The following is a 25,183-nucleotide window of genomic DNA, read 5'->3' on the forward strand; positions in this document are numbered from 1 at the left end:
AAATCCCCCTTGAGGTCTTCAATAAGTTTTAAGAGTTACAAGATTTTAAAATCAAAAATTTTGAGAACTGCTCTCCTAAGCCTTATTTTCCCACACTTCCGGGTCTTTGCGCTTGATGTTATTATTGTACTATTGTTATCCTAGAATATCAAACCATTTTCATCTAACACAAACTACTCCTTTGAGATTGTTCAAGCATTACTACCTGGTAGAATTGGGCATCCCATAAGTTCAGATGAAGACATATTTTGACTGAATGTCTTCTATTCACTGATTAATTTATTTTTGAATATTTACTGAGGACATACTATGGATAAAAAGAAATTCCTCACAAAGATTATATTTTAGCTGAATAGAGATTAAACAAATATACATAAAATATAGTTACAAATATACAAATATGCAAATCCTGTGATAAAGATTGCAAAAGAAATTGCATAGAGTAAAATGAGAGTATATAATTTAGAACGAGAGGCAGGTGATCAGGGAAGCCACTCTGAGTAATATTCAAGCAGTCACTAGAATGATCTGAAGTCAGTTAGGCAAAGAGTTGCAGAACAGATAATCCCAGCAAAAGAAACAATATGTGCAAAGACCATGAGACAAAAAAGAGTTGTGCTGTGCTCTAGAAACTGGAATGAGCTCAATATCATGAAAGCAGAATGAGCTGTGAGATGGAATGCCAAATGAAATCAGATATTTCTAAGAATTGTAGGCTATAAAAAGGAAATCTCATGATTTGAACTGGTGGTTGATGAAAATCATTGAAGGATTTTAAAGAGACAGGGTAACAAAACCTAATTATCATTCTGTAAAGATCATTTTGTTTGTGGTATAGAAAATAAATTGAAAAGATAAAAATGATGATGGTGAAGCTAGTTGCAATAGTCCAAGTAGGAAATAATGGTGTGTCAGGACCTGAGGATATGTACAAAGATAAAAATTCTACAGCTACTAGATTTTTCTATCATAACACATTCTTATAGTTGTTGATTTTTTTTCTTAATCTTGCCCAGTAAACTAAGAGCTTCTTGAAATAGTGACCATACCTTATTTAGCTCTACCCTACTACCTAGTAAAGAGTAAATGCTCAATAAATTCTGCATATATAATAAAGTATGAACACAAAAATTAATTCATTCATGTGTTTATTGGCTATATAATAATATTAAGCCCCTATTAATGTTCAGCAATAAAAATAACTTGAGACAGATCTTTCCTCTCTCTCTCTCTCTCCATGTATATATATTTTTTGAGACACAGTCTCGCTCTGTCACTCAGACTGGAGTGCAGTGGCGCAATCTTGGTTCACTGCAACCTCTGTCTCCCAGGTTCAAGTGAGTCCCCTGTCTCAGCCTCCTGAGTATCTGGGATTACAGGTGCACACCACCATACCCAGCTACAAAAGAAGTAAAAGAAGACAAAAAAATATGTTACATGTCTAATATTTTGTAAATATTAATGACAAATAGAAAAGTTAGGCACTTTCAAAATAAACTCCAAAAATCTATTATTCCATAAAACAATAAAATACCAGCAAAAACTGTGAAAATCAACTTTGGAAATTAACCAAAGGCTTGCAACAATCTGAAGACGGTTTATTCAAGAAAAATGGCTGAATCTCATTAAGAAAGGTGAGATTTGTGGCTTTTTAAGTTGTCCTATATCCATTTCCCTTTGTCCAGCTCCATGGCAGCCTTGAAAACCAACAGCCTCATAATCACAGAGCTGAGAAAACAAGGAGCTTAACAATCACTGGGGCACTGGGGTGGGGAGAACAAAGGAGCAGAATAGCTTAGAGCTCCCTGAAAATCTTACCACGAGAGAACTGTCATTATTTTACATGTCTAGCAGTTCTCTAGGAACCTCCACTCACAAGCCTGGTTTTTACATGACCTGACTCACAGCTTACTCCTGCAAACAGCCTTCTCCCCAGGGCATTTGTTAAAAAAGAAAAAAAAAAAAAATCAATGGCAACTGTCTAACACCCCAGTTACCTGAAGCAGCAGTGAAAGTTGGGTAAATGAAAAGCTGCCCAAGACACTTAAAAGGAAACACTAGGAAATACCATTTCCAGAGGGGTCTTTGGAAAGCTCTGATATATTTCTAGGACTCAGAAAGGCCAGAAACAAATGCAGGGTTGTGTGTTTGCCTGAGAAAAAACTGAAAGGGCCATAATTTCTCATCATTGGCAGATTTTGAGGCTCTGCACAAGCAGGAAGTGAAGGCTAAGGCAGAGTTACAACTGCCTGTTGGAGCACTGAGGATATACCCCAACATCACACAGAGCCCATCAGCAAAGGATGGGAGACTTATTAGATCACGGCATTTAAGGAAATTTTTATCTAATCATTAGCTGATCATTAAGCGAACCAAAGAGAGATTTCAGTAGCCATATATAAAAAATAATACAGATTTTACAGAATCAGATCAGAAAATCACTAAACAAACAAACAGGAGCAGCGGTAACAACATACAATGATGATAACTGTAAGTATATACACCCAAGAGAAATGAAAGCACAGCCATACAAACTGTGTATGTAAATGTTCATGGAAACAGTAGTCATAAAAGCCACAAATTAGACACAATTCAATCTTCATCAACGAATGCATAAACAAAATGTAGTATATTCATACACTGCAACATTTTTCAAGCAAAACAAATGAAGTACTAATACATGCTACAGTAGGAAAGTACTTTGTAAACATTACGCTAAATGACAGAGGTCAGATACAAAAGACCACATACTGTATGATTCCATTTATATGAAATGTTCAGAACAGGCATAAAGACAGAAGGTAGATTAGTGGTTGCCAGGGGATAGAAGGAAGGGGTAATGGGGAGTGACTATCAGTGTGTACAGTTTCTTTCAGGGATGATAAAAAAGTTCTGGAATTAGATGGCCGTAATGATTGTGGAACTTTGTGAATATATGAAAAGCCAGTGAATTATACAATCTAAAGGGATAAATTTATGATATGTGAATTATATTTTTTAAATTAATTTTAAAAAACAATAAGGAAACAATCTAAATTTGATTTCCATTTCATTAATTTAGTCAAATGCCACAATTTCTCGTAATAACTGTCAATTTTAAAAGCCATCCTTCTAGCTTTTGATTTTCAGGAGTCGTTTTCTGAACTAACTCTACCAAAGTGACCAGTAACTAGGATGTTTATGAAGGTTCATCTGAGACAAAAGCAATTCACTTCACATAGGCTATTATACAGCCATCAGAAATTATGTATTTCTATCACTGCTACCTGATACCTGAAATTGATATATGACTTAAGGTTAGATTATAAAGACTATCAACTTTTAGAAACCTCATGATATGCCCAAATTTCTTTAAGTGCAGCTAACAGGTTTTCAAATATTTCCTCAAAAATAATATTAATAGCTAATATGTTCTAGACATTGTTCTAAAAGCTTTAATTATATTAAGTTGAATATTTGCAGTTTCTGATATTCAATCATTTTTAGACCTACTTAAATGACAATTTCACGTTTTGATCTATGACTGCTTTCCCCAAAATTCTAATATATGTGGGAAGTAACTAAGTTGCACATAGCTAACAAACAGATGCACTGGGATTTGTGTTCAGTTGAACTTCAGACCTCTCACTTTAACTATGATAACATTAATACTATTACTAAGCTTAAGATAGCTGGAGAACACAAAGATGTGTTTTCCATGAAGATAATATCTATCTTGTTTACCACTATATTCCCAGCACCTAGCACAAGACCTTGCACAGAACAGATGTGAAATAAATATTTGTTGAATGAATAAAAGCGAAAATGGTTAAATAAGCAAATAAATATGCAGATATATTTTCGAACTTCCAATGGCTATCTTACAAGAAAATAGTAGATGTACAAAAATAATATTGAGACAGTAAGTACGTAGTAGCATAAGAGATAAATAAAACATGATAGATTGAAAGAAGGATAGATATCACCGAACAGATGTAATAATTTGGAATAGTGGAAATAACACAGGTTTTGAATTCAGGTTAAGTTCCAAGTTGAGCCCCAGTTGTGCTTCTTATTAGCTGTGTAATTTTCAACAAACGCAGATTTACTCAACATTTAATATATGTTAGATCTTGTGTATTTTGCTATGAATTAATAATTGGTCCCTAATTTAAAGTAATGCATAATTTAATAGGGGCAAACAGATACATAAATCATGACATAACCTTTCTGAGCTTCAGTTTCATGGTTTATAAAATGGTTTCTAGCTATCTATGAAAAGTCAATGCAATAACGTAAGTCAAGCCATAAAGCAAAATGCTTGTTATTGTGTAATTTTTCAATAATTAATAATTCTTTTCCCTATTGAACTATAGTTTATCAAATCAATAATTCCCAAACATTGGCCAGGTGTGGTGGCTCATGCCTGTAACCCTAGCACTTTGGGAGGCTGAGATGGGAAAACCGCTTTAGGCCAGGAGTTCAAGACCAGCCTGGTAAACATAGCAAGACCACATCTCTTAAAAAAAAAAAAAAAAAAAAAAAAAATTAAAACAATGAAAAGAATTCCCAAACATTAAAAAACTGAATATAGATAAGTAAGTAAATATATATATAAGCAAAAAAGATGAAAACTATAGATTCAAGTTATCATATTAAAGTACAGAGATGAATGATACTTTCATGCCATCTACCTATGTACAAATTACTCTTCCCAGTAAATATATTTACATTTTTCTTCTGAAGTCTATAAATATGCAAACATCTGTTTTAAAGCAACAAATCAGTATTATTACCACTTGTTTTTTTAATAAAAAAAATTTTTAATATAGATGGGCTCTCACTATGTTGACCAGGCTGGTCTTGACCTTCTGGGCTCAAGCAATCTTCCCATCTCAGCCTCGCAAAGTGCTGGGATTACAGGCATGAGCCACTGCACCCAGCCCATTATTATTCTAAATGGATATGCTGATACAAGCAGCTGCAAATATATCAGCATGTCTGATTTTCTAAGAAAAAGTCAATTAACAGAAGTATATATGCTAAAGAACTATAAAGACAAAGGGCTTTTTCCCTGCTAAGTTCATTTTCATAATTAAATCTGGTGGCTAATTTACACTTTTACATTGTTATGCATGGGGTTTGGAACACTGAAGAAAGGCTGGGAAAAGAAAATGATAAATGCAAAAAGAATCATCAGTCCTTGCCTGCATGAAATCAGCAGCAGTCACATAAACAGCTATCTCAGCCATCATTTAAATATTTCAAAGGTCAGAGGTCTCAAAAGAGTCTTTTCTGGGACTGGGTGCAATGACTCACACCTGTAATCCCAGCACTTTGGGAGGGCAAGGTGGGTGGATCACTTGAGCCCAGAAGTTCAAGACCAGCCTGAGGAACATGGCAAAACTCCATTTCTACTAAAAATACAAAAAATAAAAAATAAAAATTAGCTGGGTGTGGTGGCTTGTGCCTGTAGTCCCAGCTACTCAGGAGGCTGAGGAGGGAGGATCACCTCAGCCTGGGAGGTTGAGGCTACAGTGAGCTGTGATCACTGTACTCCAGACGGTGACAGAGTGAGACCCTGCCAGAAAAAAGAAAAAAAAAAGAAAAAAAAGTCTTTGCTGGCTAATGAAGAAAAGGGGAAGAGTTCTGGAAAGATGTCAAAAGAACATGTTTGTAAACAAACATAGATGAAATCTTAGGTAAGAACAAAAAACCTCTAAGAAACATGCCTTGATAAGTCATAGGCAGAATGCAATGAATCATCTTGCTACTATACACAGGTGTCTGATACACAAAAGTCATATTCATAGGCGCATCAGCAATGGCACTTTTCAAAGTTTTTCACATGACACAAAAGCCTTCACAGTAAGCCGATTAGCAGCTATTGAATTAAAAAACTTAGCAAAACTTTTTATGCTTTATGTCTTTAACCATATGTAAAATACATAAATCTCACCCTATTTCTCCATTTGAAATTTCTTCAGACACTTTCTAAGCATACCATCTTTCCAGGCCTTTTAGCATTCTATAGTCAAAGATGAGTAAGACACACTGTCTACCCTGGTATCATAATTTAAGAGAGAAAAAAGACACACTGAGAAATAACTAAATACTGGATGAGAATTAAATAATAAAAGCATTAACAAAATGTTGATAAAACAGAAACGGAAGCACCCATGGAAATCACAAAAGGGGTGGCATGAACTTTAATGGATGAATGGAAGTCTAGCAGGTCAAAAAAAGAAAACAGAAACGGCATCAAGGCAAAGTGAATAATATAAACAAAGACATGAAGGCATAAAATCTATGTTAGGTTTGAGAAACAAGGACAAGTTCAATGTGGCTGAAGCACTGGTACTAGGGGTGAGGTGGTGAGGGCAGGAAATGAGACTTTGGGAGAATCATTCAATTAACATTATTATTATTCCTATGAGAAAATATGCAGAACAGAAACAAAAAGAATAATCACCTTATGTCTTTGATAGTTGCTCGTTTTAGTGGATCAACCTGCAGCATATGCATCAGGAGAGTGGCGACAGAACGATTGAGATATTCTGGGATATAAAAGACACCGCCTCGGATCTTCTTAAATAATGTAGGTACATGCTCATCATCAAATGGGAGGGTGCCACAAAGAAGAGCATACAAGATAACACCACAGCTCCATATGTCAACTTCAGGACCCGCGTACAATCTAAGAAAAGAGATGACGACACAAACCTGAAATGCAAGTATCACTTTTTCCCTCTCTATGTACCCTACTTCTATATATAGGTGGTCTACATTCAGTACATATTCATTTCCAAGGTCTTTAATGAAGTCCACGGCCGCTCCCCAGTATTCAATGTTGGTTCCCCAAAGAGAGTAAGGGGGCTAGCCAGCTACTATTCAAGTCTGCCAAGTGAATAGGGTATTTTTATTTGTCACAAATTCATTTAACTGAAACATACTAATTAAAAAATATAATACTTTCTGTGGTTGATTTTTGAGGGGAACAAAGTAGATGACCATGAACTTGAAAAAATACTATGGTGTATAGGTTAAGTCTTTTTCCCAAAGAACTATTACAAGAAAGAAAATATACACATAATATACACATATAATAGAATTTTTACCCCGGCACACCTTTAAAGAATATTTAAGGTCGGTCACGGTAGCTCACGCCTGTAATCCTAGCACTTCGAGAGGCTGAGGTGGGTGGATTGCTTGAGGCTACAAGTTTGAGGCCAGCCTGGGCAACATGGTGAAACGCTGTTTCTACTAAAAATACAAAAAATAGACAGGGATGGTGGTGTACACCTTAGTCCCAGCTACTCAGAAAGCTGAGGTGGGAGATCACCTGAGCCCAGGGGGTGGTAGAGTGAGTTGAGATTGTGCCACTGCACTCTAGCTTAGGCGACAGAACAAGACTCTGTCTCAAAAAAAAATATATATATATATGTGTGTGTGTGTGTGTGTGTATATATATATATATATATATAGAGAGAGAGAGAGAGAGAGAGAGAGAGAGATTTAAAACATTAAAGTACTTAATTAGTACTGTGTAGACAGTATCCGTATCACATTATCCTGAGTACTTACCACTTCCATTCTCATCACCTCCTAGCTCATATGACTAAAATTAGTTTTGATCCAGATAACCTATGCTTATAGTATTATTCCTTTTTTCTCTTACATTTCAACAGCATGACAATTTCCATGATAGCATATTACCATACTCAAACCTGGGTCTGTGGTAACAAAGTAAATCTCTACTATTCTAATGAAAAGAATGTAATCTGTTTATATAAAAAATGGTGATTGTTTTCCAAAAGAAATGCTATGAATGCCACGTGTGAGTATAAATCTAGCAGCCACACTGGAAATCATTTGCTGTATTCTTCAAACTCCTTGCAATAGACTGAATGCTTATGTCCTCCCAAAATTCATGTGCTGAAATTCTAACCTCCAAGGAGATAGTATTAGGAGGTGGGGACTTGAGGAGGATGATTAGGTCACTAGTGCAGAGTTCTCATGAATGGGATCAGTGCCCTTGTAAGAGCGACCCCAGAGAGATCCCTCATCCCTTTCTCCATGTGAAGTTACAGTGAACATACGGTAGTCTATTAGGAAGCAGACCCTCACCAGATACCAAACCTGCTGGCACCTTGATCTTGGACTTCCCAGACTTCAGAACTGTGAGAAATAAGTTTCTGTTGTTTATAAGCCATTGACTTTATTGTATCTTTCTTATAGCAGCCCACATGGACTAAGATAATCCTGTATCTGCTATTTGCAATAATACTTTTACCATATTTTCTCTCATAGGATTCTGTTAACTTTCACACGTTGATCACTGTAGAAAGACTTGAGTTTACCATTGCAATCTGTATAAACATTTTTATAATGTACCAGTGAATAACTTACATGAGTAACTACACAATATCTACTTGTGTAGTTTAATTTCATGAAACAATATTGTCCCCCCAAATCTCATTCTTCCAAAGACAAAATATAAAACAATGCTCTATATACGTCGGAAAATATGCAAGGTACTATTAAAGAACTATATCTAATAAATAAATAATGATACTAGCTTAAATTTAGCAAATTCTTACTCTCTTATCTGCACTTTTGTAAAACAAAAGATTTGTTAAATCAGGATCCACTTCAATTATTTTTCTAATGGGGAAAACTTCGTAAGTATATAATGACATCTAAGTGAAATGTTTAACATTTTTTAATATAACCATTATCCCTTTAACAATGGAAAAATAAATGAACAATCCATTTCTACCATGTTAAAATCTTACCTTCCATAGAGAATATATTGTAATTAAATGTTATCAAAATGACCTCAAGATTACAAAAAGCTTATGCTTCACTGATTATTACCTGCCTGAGATGACTTCAGGTGCTGCATAATTTGGAGATCCGCAACTAGTTCTCAGAAATTCACCATCTGACATCATATTAGATAATCCTAAAAATAAAAGTAATGTTTACCTGGTGCTAGATATTTTTAAAAGTAGATAAAGTCATATAAATATGAGCAAATTTTCAAGTCCTTGATCCTGCATACCTCATTGGTTTTTTTAGTGCTAAAAAAAAAAAAAGGCAGTGGAAAGCATTTAACTGGAAAGAGACCATCTCAGAGTGCTTACACTATAACAAAAAACTAAAGCACACCACATGTATGAGTGAAACTAAATTTCCTTTCTAAATAAAAATGTTGATTCCCATCACAAATGAGGTTATTCTGAAGCATATTGACTTTCCCAAACATGAAAACATCAAAATATTATTTACCTTTTCCATAGACAAAAGAATAAAATACAGACTACTACTTTTTTACAAAAGCCTCTTTAAATTCTGTAATTAGAAACCAGATGGGCCCCAACTCATAAAGAGATTATGCTTCAAAAGTTAATTTAGAAATATTTAATTCAACATAGAAAAAATAATCTATTGAACCAAAAATCTAGTTGAGCTATAGTACTAAATAAGTTTCACGATTTAGACAAGGAAGAGAAATAAAGCAATTTTCTAGTTTTTAGATTAAAGACAAGGTATAGACCACAAACAGGCAACAATAGCTGGTACCTTTCTATCTCTCTCTTTAATCTCTCATTTCCTAGTCTTTTTCTCAAATACCCTATTAAGGCATCATTTCCACAAACGTTTATCCCAGAAAGTGTTTGGAGTATAAAAATCACATTTTATGTGCCTTTTACCTCTGACAAAAACTATTCCCTAATGAAGTTATTAGATGTTACCCTAAGGACCTCTTTGTGGATCAATTCAGAAGGGCTTTTTTCCAACTGCATGCAAATTTTCAGGTACCTCGGTTTATATGCATTCATCAGGGAAAGTGCCCATACTTTCATGAGATTTTCAAAGAAGTTTGGGACTCCTCCCCTCTCTTCAAAACAAAAAACAAACAAAAAAACCCCCCAAAACAGTTATGTATCATTTCCTTAGGAGAAAATGCAGATTGAATGGATTTATCTTGATGACAGCCATCTAACTTCTCTGGAGGTATCTGCATTTTTAAAGTGTATTTAAGTGAATAGAAAAAGCTACTGAGGAGATTTCACCTTATCCCTTTCCATGGTACAGAATGTACAAGGTTGACATGAAAAGTTCTTATTTCAATGAATTGTTATGCTTTAAAAGGTAGCTAGTACATTTCTGAACAACCCAGGAGTTACATACCAAAATCAGCTATCTTGGCATTCATGTGTGCGTCCAACAGGACATTCTCTGGTTTCAGGTCTCGATGAACAACCATATGCCTATGACAGTAATCCACAGCAGACAGAATCTGTTGAAAGAGCCGCCTGGCTTCCATCTCTTCAACCTATCAAGCATAAAAGAAACTGCATTAAGAATATCTGGGGCTGGGCATGGTGGCTCACGCCTGTAATCCCAGCACTTTGGGAGACTGAGGCAGGTGGATCACCTGAGGTCAGGAGTTCGAGACCAGCCTGACCAATATAGTAAAACCCCATCTCTACTAAAAATACAAAAATTAGCCAGGCATGGTGGCATGAAACTGTAGTCCCAGCTACTCGGGAGAGTAAGACAGGAGAATTGCTTGTACCAGGAGGCAGAGGTTGCAGTGAGCTGAGACAACGCTGCTGTGCTCCAGCCTGGGCAAAAGAGCAAGAGTCTGTCTCAAAAAAAATAATAATAATATCTGATACATATATTTAACAATATTTTTAATTTCACAATCAGGCTACATATAATTAAGCAAGCTCGAATTATGTTGGAAATCTCAACAAATCAGAAAAAACAAACCAATCAAAAGCTTGTCAAAGCTCAACATGTCAATAGACAAGTTTTTCTTTGTTGCTAAGCACTAATATTTAAATTTCAATTAATATTATTAAATGTGCACAACGTTTTGGGGAATTGACAGTAAAACAAACTAAAGCAGAACATACGTGAAAGTGCTAAGACAAGGAAATAACTGATCTTCAACATGATTTTACGGAACAGATTTTGAAAAGCATAGGCATCGTGTTGGCAATTAAGTGGTACATGTTTTCTAAAATCAGTATTTCAAAAGATATGCTTTTTAAGAAGGAAAATTTGTCTAACACTCTATATGTTTAGTTGAGCATTATTATAAAAGCAACTTCAACCTTGAAGATATCTTTGCATTGTGCTATTTCCCAATACTTTCCTTTTTATTAGTTTAGAGGTTTAGTGTACCAGATAGTATGTTACTCACCCGTCCATGCTTACAGATGTAGTCAAATAATTCACCTCCAGACACGTATTCCATTACCATAAAAAAATCTGTTGGAGTGCTGATCACCTGGTATCTTTTTTGTTAATAAAAAAAGTTAACAAAATATGTTACTTTAACCAAAATCAACCTGGTATATCTACTCTTGCTACAATTTTCTATTTCAATGTTTTATAATACTTCAGGCAACAAATTATATGTTATCAAAATAATCACAGAGCAATAAACATGGACCATTACAAAATTATTCTATTTCTTGAGGCTGGTGGCCATTCCTTCACATTCTCCCTTTCATGTTTACATAATTTTTGAAATCTTTCCCTCTTCAACAACTAAGTTAAGCATTGATTTTTTTCCATATAAACAAAAATTTGTTTACAGTCAAAGGAGATGAGGTATCACATATTTAAAGCTAAATAGAAAATATACTTGGACGAGACATTGTGGCTCATGCCTATAATCCCAGCACTTTGGAAGGCCAAGGTGGGAGAATCACCTGAGCTCAGGGCAATGCTTTGGGGAATTGACAGTAAAACAAACTAAAACAGAACATACATGAAAGTGCTAAGACAAGAAAATAACTGATCCTCAACATGATTTTATGGAACCGATTTTGAAAAGCATAGGCATTATGTTGGCAATTTAGTGGAACATATCTTCTAAAGTCAGTATTCTACCAGCCTGGGCAACATAGCAGGACCTCATTTCTGTAAAACATATATATATTTTCCTGGACACATAATATGCTACTACAGAGATACATTCAGCAAAATCCAGAAAGTGAAAAATGACCATTTCTTCAACAAACAAAATGCAAGAAAAAAAGGCAAAGGATAAACTATATGTTAAAAGTAACTCAGGAGACATATTGACCAATTATGCTGAATAGACTTATTTTGATTCTGATTCAAATAAACCAACTTAAAAAAGCATTTATGAAACAATCAGGAAAGTCTACATGCTGATTAGTGGTGGATAATGTTGTTAATTATTTTAATTAAGATGTGATAATGATACTATGTTTATGTTATTTAGAATTTAAAAAGTATTTTCTAGAGTAAATATTGAAGAGTTTACAGATTAAAAAGATAATGTTGAGATTTGCTTCAAAATAATCTGGCATAGGGGAAATGAGGGGGAACAGATAAAACAATGAATTGACTATTGTTGAAGCTGAATAAGACATACATGAGGTCGTCTCACCGCTTTACTTTTGTAAATGTTAAACAATTCCCATCATGAAAAATTAATTGTGTGTGTGTGTGTGTGTGTGCCTGTGTGTGTGTCTGTGTGTCTGTGTTTCTAGGCATCCAAAGCTGGGCACATTAAAAACTAAGAAAAAAAATTAGCTTTATTTGATAAAAAAAATTTTTCCCAAAAACTACAACTTACACCTCTATACACAACTTTACCAAACCAAGTTTTGGAGACTTTAAAATTAGTTATTTTTTTTTTTTCTTTTGTTTGAGACAGAGTCTCCACTCTGCCACCCAGGCTGGAGTGCAGTGGCCATGTTCTCAGCTCACTGCAACCTCCACCTCCTGGGTTCAAGCAATTCTCCTGCCTCAATCTCCTGAGTAGCTGGGAATACAGGCATGCACCACTATGCCCACCTAATTTTTGTATTTTTAGTAGAGACGGCGTTTCACCATGTTGGCCAGGCTGGTCTCGAATTCCTGACTTCAAGTGATCTGCCTGCCTTGGCCTCCCAAAGTGCTGGGATTACAGGCATGAGCCACCGCACTTGGCCAGAAGAAATATTTTTAATGGCAATCATTAGTCTTTGGGAAGAAACATGGAAAGGTATCCTAATTTATATAAAATAAATGAATATGGATGAAGAAGAATTGAGACTATTTCAAATGAACTTTGGAAAGGTAATTACACCAAGAACTCTAGAAGAAATAGTTTCATAAAAGCTATCTTTACAAGCACCAAAGTGAATAGTGTAGGGCAGGTGCATCTGCTGTAGCACCTCACTGTAGGCTGGTCTGATTTAGTAACAATTCTCAATCACTTTTGTGCTCTGTACATCCTAGATGGGGCACAAAAGAAAAGAAGTGATGACATTCTAATAAATAAATTTAGCTGCAATTTCTGAGTATATCACAGGTATTCAACAAATATTCTTGGAATGAATTATTTCATGAAACCTCTAAATCCTTAGCAGCCACTGTCTTGCACTAAAGGCCAGTCTAGAGCAATGAAAACCATAACATTACTAAGCACTTACTGTCTGCCAGACATTAAGCTACTAAATGATGACACAACATTTATTGAGTAGCTACTTGTACTCGGTGAGACTAAAAGTTGGTGCCTCTACTCGTGGAGCTTACAGTTTAGCCAGAAAGACAGACATTAAATATTCTCTTCAAACACAAATATGATCTCCAGTAGCCTCTCAATTTAGAATCTTCAGAGGTTTCCCATTGCTCTTAGGTCCTGAATAAATCAGGCCCTTGCCATCTCCGTTGTTCGGTCTCACCTTTCAGTCACAACACTGAGTCACATTACATTTTTCAGTGTTAGTCATGCTGTACCTCCTCCTGCTACAGCTCCTTTGTATAAGCTGTTTTCACTGACCTGAGCCCTAATCATCCTTTAGATCTCAGCTTAAAAGTCACTTCCTAAGTCCAGGTGAGGTACCTTTTTGCACTCACAGATTCGTTCTCCTGAGCTTCAGAACACACACCTCAGTTTGTAATTATATGTTTTTATTATTACAATAATTTGATTAATGAATATGTATTTAGTAAAGTGCCTATAACAAAGTAGGTATTTATGTAAATGTATAAATTAACACTTTTAAATAATGTCAGTGCTTGGAGCCAAAACCAGAGTAATCTGAAACTGAAAAGTCATAGCAAAATTACAGCAAAACTTCAACCAATCAAATTTCCCATCGTCCCCTACCCCTAACCAGAATGGGGTAGGGACAAAGGGAAACAAATTTCAGAAGGAAGAAGTCCTAAAAAGACAGTTTTACATTAAAGATTTAGTGGAAAAGGCAAATTTCAGGATTACGTTCTAAACCTGGCCTGAGTAAGTCAAATCTCTTGTGCTCTCTAAAATACAAGTATATTGAAGCATTATAAAAAATTCAATCATGAATCACTCATACATATCAGTATTATTTTCTTAGTACAGCACAGAAGTAAACTAATGTACTTTAAAAATTTTTCGGATTGGCAAAAAAAGAAAAAAAAATTAATTATCCAGAAAAATCCTAAGCATTTTCCAGTTGACCAAGTTATATTCATTTTTAGGCAATAGCCACATAAAATAGTATACAAAAATAAAAAACCAGAAATCTTTCCAAAGTTAGCCAAAAATCAACATTTATAAGTACACCTTTTTGGTGATCAAATCTATTGAGATTTTAGAATATTATTTACATGGCTACATACACATAAGATTTTTCTTTAGTTAGAACTCAGTTACGTAGACATGTATCAATCATGCTTGCTTCATGACACTTGTCTTCAGTAGTCCATGAATGATCTTTTATTTAATTACTATTTTTAATAATGTAATACCTACAAACCCGTCACTCAGACAAAAGGCCAAGACCTTGACAACAGCATCCATCTAATTCATACAGGGATCGGCCTTCCCCATCCCATTGCTTCTCACCCAATGTAGCTGTCATCCTGAAACCCCTGTTAATCCTTTCCTTCCCACCTCTTTTATTCAGTTTATATATGTACATATGCATGTGTGTATCCCCTCTCTCTACATATACATATTTCATATGTATGAATAATTCAAATTCATATGTATGTTAAACTGTTCTTTGCTTTAAAAACCAGGTATCACGCTCTATGTAATATTCCAGTAGTTATTTTATTGAGATTCATTCCTATTGTTGTGTTTGCTATAGTTATTTGATTTGACCATTGTTATAATATCCTATTGTGTTTATTCATCTACTCTACACTAAAGAGTATTTAGGTTGTCTCTACAATGTTGCTATTATTTGCTGCTGTGAACATTAATATGGTTTGTATGTTCATCCCTCCAAATCTCATGTTGAAATGTGATTCCCAATGTTGGGCATGGGGACTGGTGGGAGGTGATTGTAACATGAGGATAGATCCATCCCTCATGAATGGTTTAGCACCATTGTCTCAGTAATAAGTAAATTCTTGCTCAGCTCCTGAGACAGCTGCTTGTTTAAAGGAGCCTAGCTCTTCCTCCTTCCTCTCTTGCTCCCCCTCTCACCATGTGACAACCTGGCTCCCAGTTGCCTTCTATCATGATTGTAAGCATCCTGAGACCCTTACTAGAAGTAAAAGCCAGCACCGTGTTTCCTGTACAGCCTGCAGAACTGTGGGCCAATTAAACCTCTTTTCTTTACAAATTACCCATCCTTCAGTATTCCTTTATTGTAATGTAAAAACGGACTAATATGAACATTCTTCTATATGGCAAGATTTTCTCCTTGATATATACTGATGAGTATAACTGCTGAGTCACAGTTATTGTGCACGTTCCAACTGAAAAGATAATGCCAACTGTTTTCCAAAGAAAGTTTGGCAGTGCTAAAATCTTTAGAAAACTGGTGGATTTATATATTCTCCAACACTTGCAAAATACCATATACATTTCTTTGTAGAAAATGCTGTGTCTTTTGCCCCTGTTTATTGAGTTGATAGTGCTTTTCTTATTTATGTATGGACATATAGAATAAGTCAAATTTTCTATAACATTCTAGAGTCTAAGGTAATTAAGGTCTTGGTTATTAACTTTGTAAAAGTATATGTTTTCAATCATCATTTCACATTGAATTTGGCTTTCACTTCCTCTGTAAATAAATCTGTACATATCTCTAAAGGATAACTTTAAAAATATATGTGTGTATGCATAATATGCAATATTATCATGCATAAATATCAAAAATCATGAATGTCATCAAATATCCAATCAGAAGATTTAATTATACAAATGCAATCAATATATTGTAATTGGTTGATTCGTCTCTTACGTCTAATTTATAGGTTGCTCCTCCAACTCTGTTGTTTTTCTTACATTCTTTTGTTGAAGAAACCAGTTAGTCTATGCTAAAGAGGATTCCACAGTATCAATGTTGTTGTTCCATCCTTTATAGCAGCATAATGCACAATTTCTAACCCACTCTTAAATCTAGAGATGTGATCAGATTTCAGTCTCATTTTTGCAATTTTTGTTTTCATTTGAAAGACTAGGTAGTGTAGTGCACCTCTAGCCAAAGGCATATAATGTGTCTCTTTTTCTGATACAGTGGAAGGCACTGTTGATCAGAGCCTAGATGTATTAATTTACATTAATTTAATGAAATTTTAAATGCTGGCAAATTTGCATAGTCTAGTAATGAATGAACTCTGATCTAAAAGAAATTCTTACCCAAAACTTCCTCCCTCAAAAATCTCATTGTCTTTGAAGTGCAGGCCATCAGATAATGCCTCCTAATACCTTTTCACATTATAGTCATCAATCAATCTCCTTACTAACTCCAATTAATGTCTTCTTCCCCATTGCTACCACAGTCACTGTTTTTGGTGTAAGTCATATCTTATAGATAATCTGTGATGTAAACAGACATGTTAACATCATGGTGCTCTAGAGTTCAGTCCTTGGACTTCTTGTTTATCTGTACTCATATCTTTAGTAATTGCATCCAGTCTTAAGGCTTTAAATATCTTAACATATGGCCTTTAAGTTCTTTAAATGCCTCATTTATAATTATCTTTTCTTCCGCCACACATAGCCAACCACTCCGTGGTCATATACTTTCGAAGACTAACTCCTCCGATTATGCACTGGATTGTCTCCCACACCTACCAAGGGACGTGGCTTCTATAATTAGCCCCTCTTTCTTCTGTATCCATTCCTTCCTCTTGACTGAATCACTACTTTTGGCATACCAACAATCTATAATATCTCCCATTTTAAAACACTAACCTTGTTTAGACTCCCCATGCTCTTCTGGTTACCACTCCTATGTCTCTCCTCTCCTTCCTATAGTTACTGTCTCCCCTTTTTTATCTCATAGGCCCTCTTAAACCCTTTACATGAGGTTTTTGTCTTCATCATTCCAATAAATTGGTTCTTTTCAAAGACAACAGCAACTTCCACGTTGCCAAATCTAACAGTCAATTCTCAGTTATAATCTTACCTCAATATTTACCAGTAAAAGGGACAGTCGGTGATCTTTCCTGAAACACTTTCTTCTCATGGCTTCAAGATACCCGATTCCCCTAATTTTCCTCCCACCTCACTGACCATTTTCATTCTCTTTTACTGGTTCCTCCTCATTTTTCAGATATTTTAACAGACATGTTAGCATCATAGTGTTCTAGAGCTCAGTCTTTGGACTTCTTGTTTATCCATACTCACAACCTTGGCAATTTCATCCAGTCTTAGAGCTTTAAATATCTTAAATACAGTCTGTCTGCTGATGGCTTCCAAATTTATCTCTCTAGCTTACACCTCTCCCCTGAACTCCAGATTCACTTATTCAACAGCCTACTTACATCTCTATTTGGATGCCTAATAAGCATTTCAACTTCATAAAACCAAAATTAAATTGTTGAAACCACCCCCCTAACATCCCACCTCAAACCTGTTCCTCCTACAATCTTCTCCACTTCAGTTACTGGCAACTCCATCCTTGTTTTTTTGCTGAGGCCAGATGCCTTGGAGTCATCCTTAACTTCTTTCCTCTCAGAACTCACATTTTATCTGCTAGCAAATGCTGTTGACTCTACCTTGAAAGTACATACAAAACAAGGTTAATTCTCAACACTTCTACACTACGCTCTATTCCAAGCCAACATCATCTTTTACACAGATTACTGCAATTGATTCCTAATTGGTTTCCCTGCTTTAACTCTTGCTCACCTATAGTCCAAACGTAAGTCAGATCACATCACATCTCTAATCAAAGCCTTCCAATGGATTCCCATCTTACACAAGAGTAAAAGCCAAAGTCCTTACAATGACCTATAATGCCCTGCACAACTTGGCTTTATGTCTCTGACCTCGTGTGTTATTCTAATCCTCCTAGATCATTCTGCTCCCTTGATCTCTGGCCTGCAGGAATTTCTACTTTCCTTTGTATTTGCTCTTCCTTCTATGTGTAACATTCTCCCTCCAGATATCTACATGGCATATCCCCTCACCTCTTCACTGTCTAACATATGACATAAAATGTGAGATTTATTGTCTTTCCCTACCACCATTCCACCACACACTAATACAATCTCCATAATAACAAGGATTTTGTTGTTGTTGCCTTTTTGTCTGCTGCTGTATCCCTAGTGCCTAAATGGTGTCATTTGTTGAATGAATGGATCAACCAACAACCTGCCTTTCTGGCCTTATTTTTCCACTTCCCTATATATACTCTGTGCACCAGACTGTTTGTTCCCAATACACCATACTCCTTACGCTTTCATTCTTTTGTTCTTGCTTGGACTCCTAGAGCCATCAGGACCTTGTTCAAACATCACCTCTTTACGGAGCTACAAGTAATTGTTGAATACCTACTACTGTGCTAGTTGCTGGAGAGATAAAGATGATATACGATATCTCCACTTACATGTCTAATGGATTCTTAGCTTAACATGGCCAAAACAGTATCCTTAATGTTCACCTCTCTCTAATGTTTCTTTTCCATTCTCCCCATCTCAAAAAATGACACCACTATCACTACCTAGTTGCTCAAGCCAAAACCCAAAATCCCAGTTGCTTAAGCCAATTAAAAAAAAAATCCTTTATTTCTCCTCCTTATCTAACCCACCAGTAATTCATTAGTTCTCCCTCCAAAATACATATCAAATCCATCAGTTTCTCACCATCTAGACCAGGGCCGTTGAACACAACTTCCTACAATGATAGAAATGTTTTTTATCTGGTCTGTCCAACACAGTGGTCACTAAACACATGCGGCTATTAAGTACTTGAAATGTGGCTAGTGTGACCAGACAACTAAATTTTTTATTTTAATTAATTTAAATTTACACAGCCACATATGGCCAGCAGCTACTGTATTAGCCAACACAAATCTATGGTTAAAGCCACCATAATCTCCCAGGTAGACTACAGCAATAGCTTCCCAACTGGTCTGTCTGCTTCTACTTCTGCCACCATACCCATTCTATACTATACTCATATCATGTTACTTCTCCAACTCTCCAAAAATTCCCATTTAGAACACAATCAAATCTCTTAGCAAGGCCTTCAAATTCCTTTGTTATCTGGTCCCCATCTACTCTTAAAATTCCTGAACTACTTCTCTTCTCCTCACTCCACTCCTGAGATTACATAATCTTCCTTTGCCTACAACACTTGAAGTTTGTTTCACCTCTTTGATGTTGCTCTTCCCCTTCCTTTGAAAACACTCTGTCCCCAGATTTTCAAATGTCCAGATCTTTATCATCCTTTAGGTCTTAAGTCAAACCTATCTTCTTAGTGAGGCTTCCTCACACCTAACCTAAATCAGCCCTTCTTCTTTCCTAGTCACACTCTGTGACGGCATCATGTTTCATTCTCATAGCATTTATCTTTGCCTAAAATGATCTTGTTAATTTGTTTACTTACTGTCCAGAACATAAAAACACAAGAAAGAGATGTTGTTTTTCACAATTATATCCCCTATGCCTAGAACAGCACCCATCCCGTAGTAGGTGCTCAATAAAAATTTGAATTAAAAAAAAAAAAGCCATAATTCCTGCTCCTAAGTACTTCAGTCTTGTGGGAAATACCAATAAGAAAATGTGCAATTACAACACAATTTAAGGGCTTTGGAAAAGGTGAACATTGAGTGCTTTGGGAGCAAAGAGGAGTTAGAGCTTAACCTAGTCTTAGTGAGTAAAGTAGGTTTTCAGGGGTACAGTTGATCCTCCGACAATGTGGGGGTTAGGGTGTCAACCCCTGTGCACTCGAAAATTCATGTTTAACTTTTGACTCCCCCTAAACTTAAATACTAATAGCCTACTGTTGAGCAGAAGTCTTACAGATAGCATAAATAATTAACACACATTTCACATGTTAAATGTATTAGATACTGTATTCTTACAACAAAGTAAGCTAAAGACAAGAAAATGTTATTAGGAAAATCATAAGAGAAAATATACTGACTACTCATTAAGTGGAAATGGATCACCATCAAGGCCTTTATCCTCATCATCTTCATATTGAGTAGACGGAAGAGGAAGAGGAAGGGGAGGGGTTGGTCTTGCTGTCTCAGGGCAGCAGAGGCGGCATAAAATCCAAGCATAAGTAGGCCAATGTGGTTCAAACCCTTACTGTTCAAGGGTCAAATGTAATTGCACTTAAAAGACAAGTCAGAATTGGCAGCCTAGGGAAAGAGAGATGTGGATAAAGTATTCCAAGCAGAGGAAACGGCTGAAGTACAAGAAGCAAGATGGTAACTTGACAGATCAAAGAAAAATGGATAAATTCAGAGGACACTTAGGAAAAAAAAGTACAGACCTTAATGATTTATTGTATGTAAGAAATGAGGGAAAAGAAGAAATTAAAGATTTTGCCCAAGTTTGGGGCTTAGGAAACTGCATGAATGGTATTTTCATTTACTTCCCCTCCACTCTCCCACCCCCAAAAATACAGAGGAGTAAGTTGGAAGAGAGAGAAACGTTTAGCTTCAGGTGACTCTGTGACTTCAGAATGTGAACATCTGATAAACAATTTGATAAATGTGCTCAGAAATCCAGAGAAATAAAAGGGCCAGAAATCATCAAGATTTGGAAGTCTTCAGCATAGAGATGGCAAACGGCACCATGGTAGTAGATGAAATCATCAAAAGAGGGTTCACTAAGAAAATTGCAGTAGCTCGGTGTACTTGACTGCATCAATATTTAACAGCCAGAAGATAAAGAGGGGCCCATAAAAGAAAGTTTTCAGAAAAAACAAGAATGAAAAAAAGAAAACAGAAGCCTGAGGTGTCATGGAAACCTAGAGACATTTCAAGGTGGTGCTGGCAGTTAATGATGTTAAAAAGCTGGCCATACGTTAAATAAGATAGACTAAAAAGAATTAGACAGGCCCGGTGCGGTGGCTCACGCCCGTAATCCCAGCACTTTAGGAGGCCGAGGTGGGCAGATCATGAAGACAAGAGATCGAGGCCATCCTGGCCAACATGGTAAAACCCTGTCTCTACTAAAAATACAAAAATTAGCTGGGCATGGTGGCAGTTGCCTGTGGTCCCAGCTACTCAGGAGGCTGAGGCAGGAGAATCACTTGAACACAGGAGGCAGAGGTTACAGTGAGCTAAGATTGCGCCATTGCATGCCAGCCTGGGCGACAGAGCGAGACTCTGTCTCAAAAAAACAAACAAGCAAACAAACAAACAAAAAAGAATTAGACAGACAAAATCAAATCATCTCTACCAGACTAGCAAGCATTCATCTTTGGACCAAGTAAAATCAAGCTGCATTAAGAACTATGGAGGAAAGAAAAACAAGGAAAGAATCAATTCAACAAATTCTACTTCATGGGAAAGTTTGGATTTTTCTTTAAATCCTGTTTGCTCCTTTTAATTTTCTACCAGTGGGTTTTAGGTTATTCATTTGTAATTTTTTTTCAATTTGGGTTAATAAAGAAATCATGCAATAAATATCCTTCATTCTTGGCATTCAGTGCCCAAACTTTCTTGCTAATTCCAGAGTTCCATTTTTGCAATAAGGAAACTATTCCTGACAGTTAGTCCAAGGCTACACAAAAGAAAACCACTGAAAGGATAAGGTTGCTCTCTCTGTTTAAATCACTAACACTGTTAGAGACTATGTCAATAAGCTTGTACAGTAGCAAAAATACATTAGTGGGGTTTTTTTGTTTGTTTGTTTTTTGTTTTAAGATCAGACCTACAATTAAAGAGGCAATGTAGCTGAATGAATTAATCTCAAGGCTGGAAGCCAAAAGTTTTAAACTGCAAATTCACCTCTACGAATTACTTTCTGACCAACTCTGACAATCTTCTATAATTCCTTCAGAAAATAGCAAATAATTAAATAATCCTGTATCAGAATGAGACAGCCAAACAAAAATAAAATGATTGAAAGTAAATAAAGAAATGGAAGCAAGAAAACACTGATAAATATGACATCACAAATAAATCTTTGGGCCTGGGTACAGTGGCTCAAGCCTGTAATCTCAGCACTTTGGGAGGCTGAGGCAGGCTGATGGTTTTGAGCTTAGAAGGTCGAGACCAGCCGGGCAAAATGGCGGAGAGCCTGTCTCTACAAAAAATACAAAATTAGCAGGGTGTGGTGGCACATGTCTGTAATCTCAGCTACTTGGAAGGCTGAGGCATGAGAATCATTTGAATCTGGGAGGGGAAGGTTGCAGTGAGCCAAGATTGCACCACTGCACTCCAGCCTGGGCAACAGAGCTAGACTCTGTTTAAAAAAAAAAAAAAGGAAAAGAAGCCTTAGAATCCTCATGACAACTGCAACTGCTTATCGATAAAATCTGACTTGTGCTTTTAGGAACTGTAGAGATAGTAGGACTCATACCCAAATGGGTAAAATTTCCTCAAAGTCTTTCAGGGTTGGCATTGTAAAAGTGATGAGGTCAAGGTATAAGGCAAATATGGAAAGATCTTTCCCTTCTCCACTTTCTTTCTAGCATATGACACTTTTAGTCTGGCCATTTCAGCTTTCTCTTCTCATAGGAAGTGGACACTCAGTGGGGAAGACAAAGAGATTTAGCTTAGATGTTACCCAGTAACTAGAACAAAGTCATTAATAATATGGAGTTGAAGTCAGAGATGAACTGTTTCAGTTAAGTGAAAACCATTTGGAATAATGAAAGAGGACTGGAATTAGTTTGTAAATAGCTAATTCCTGCTCTGGGCCAACGCTCACCAAATACTATGGATTACACCAGTGCCAACACATTTAATCCTCAAATGAGGTGTCCCATTTTCAAGTTAAAGAAACAAAGGATAGGAGAGGTGAGTCACCAAGATCATGGGTGGAATTTTAATTCTTATGATAATCTTTAAAAACCTCGATATACATACTCTGGACCATCTAATACATAGGTCCTGGATGATAACCTTATAATCAAGTACTGCCATGCAATTTCAGGGACCTCATTTTTTTTTGTTTATGTTTATGACTAAGTGAACTTCAAGTGAAGATCATATGACATCGAAGCTTACTCTAGGAACGAAGATTTCATAACAGTGATGTGAGAACTGAGTCATCACCGGTCATCCACACCAATCCCATAAAAGCCTGCTCTGAACAGTCAGTGGCATACTCATGCTGCTCGTAAGATGCACTGCATGGGTCCGTTCATTAAAAATACCAAATAGCCATAGTTCACTAACGATAAGTACAGCAGTAAAGACTAAAGGAATGTTCCAAATCTCAACAATAACTGGACCAGCCATTTATTTAAGGATTTCAAGAATGATGTTGTATTAGTTTCCCATTGCTGCCATACTTCAAACTCAGTGGCTTTAAACAACACAAATGTATTATCTTACAGTTCTTTATCTTAAAATCTTGACACATGTCTCAGTGGGCTAAAATCAAGGTGTCAGCACAGCTGTGTTGCCTTCTGAAGGCTCTGGGGCAGAATTTCTTTGCATTTCCCAGCTTGTAGAGACTGCCTGCATTCATTGACTCATGACCCCTTTTCTCCATCTTCAAAGGCAGCAACGGCTAGTTGAGTGCTTCTCACATTTTATCATTCTGATGTTGTTTCCAAGTTCGGACCTTTTTCTCTGACTCTTTTCTTCTACTCTTCTCCTCTACTTTTAAGAACCACTGTGTTAATATTGAGCCCACCTACATGATCCAGGATCATCTCCCTAGTCAGCTGCTTATCAATGTTACCCTTTGCCATGCAACCTAACATATTCACAAATTCTGGGAATTAGGAAATAGACATGGGGGGGGGCGGGTATTATTCTGCTTACCACACTTACATGCTACTCTTGTCATCAAGTAAACAACATAACTCCACAGCGTTATCAAGTTGTTCCCATTAATGCTGACATTCAAAGATTGCTCACTGACAAAGGTCAGCCTAAATATAATGTCTGATTTCAATGAACTAGCAAATAACATCTCAGAGATATTAATACTGTTTTATTTATTTATTTTTGAGACGGAATCTTGCTCAATCGCCCAAGTTAGAGTGCAGTGGCGCGATCTCGGCTCACTGCAAGCTCCGCCTCCCTGGTTCACGACATTCTGCCTCAGCCTCCCGAGTAGCAGGAACTATAGGCGCCCGCCACCACGCCCAGCTAATTTTTTTGTATTTTTAGTAGAGACAAGGTTTCACTGTGTTAGCCAGGACGGCCTCGATCTCCTGACCTTGTGATCTGCCCGTCTCGGCCTCCTAAAGTGCTGGGATTACAGGCGTGAGCCACCGTGCCCAGCCTAATACTGCTTTTTTAATAGTATTTGTGTGAACACGCTTTCTCTGTACCAATCTTATTTGACTCACGATATAAATTTAGTATTTGATCTCCTCCTACTGTTTCCACTATTAAACTCTCTAACAATGATTTGGTTGTTATAAAACACTATTATTTGTCACATTATAGTATTGATACTGCTTTGAATTCCGTTGATTCCAGTGTGGTTTTTTTTGTATTTAAATTGTGAATTTCTTTTGGTTTCATAGTTGCATTCAAACTATATACACATAAAGTTTATATGTAGGGCTTTGTTTCTTAAGTAATGGTATGTTAAAAATAAGTCAAAATTGGGGATCCATAAATTTCTTTTTTCTTTAAAAGGAATTTATATAACTCTCAGTTTTAAGAAAAACTGGAGTGCTGGAGCATTAACAGCATGGCATTTGGAATCAGGTTTGACATCGACTACCAGCTCTGTGACTTACTAGGTGTGTTGCCTTGGATAAGCTGCTATTACTTCTTAGATAATGCAGTTTCCTTGCCTATAAAGTAAGCCTACTTTAGACACTGATCACAAAGATAACATTAAA

General features: G+C 36.3%; 1 protein-coding gene across 1 annotated transcript in view; it reads right to left on the bottom strand.

Annotated features, from left to right (window-relative positions):
• PRKAA2 (protein kinase, AMP-activated, alpha 2 catalytic subunit) overlaps positions 1–25,183 on the bottom strand; it is a 59,726-nt gene that overhangs the window by 5,613 nt on the left and 28,930 nt on the right. Inside the window, exons 3-6 of the mRNA XM_011941573.1 lie at positions 11,201–11,294; positions 10,177–10,321; positions 8,857–8,944; positions 6,452–6,676 (exon numbers count right to left, since the gene is read on the bottom strand). Coding sequence (XP_011796963.1) covers positions 6,452–6,676; positions 8,857–8,944; positions 10,177–10,321; positions 11,201–11,294 — 552 coding nt within the window. The remainder of the gene's footprint in view (positions 1–6,451; positions 6,677–8,856; positions 8,945–10,176; positions 10,322–11,200; positions 11,295–25,183) is intronic.

Source organism: Colobus angolensis, unplaced genomic scaffold, assembly GCF_000951035.1.
Source record: "Colobus angolensis palliatus isolate OR3802 unplaced genomic scaffold, Cang.pa_1.0 Scaffold102, whole genome shotgun sequence".
NCBI lineage: Eukaryota > Metazoa > Chordata > Mammalia > Primates > Cercopithecidae > Colobus > Colobus angolensis.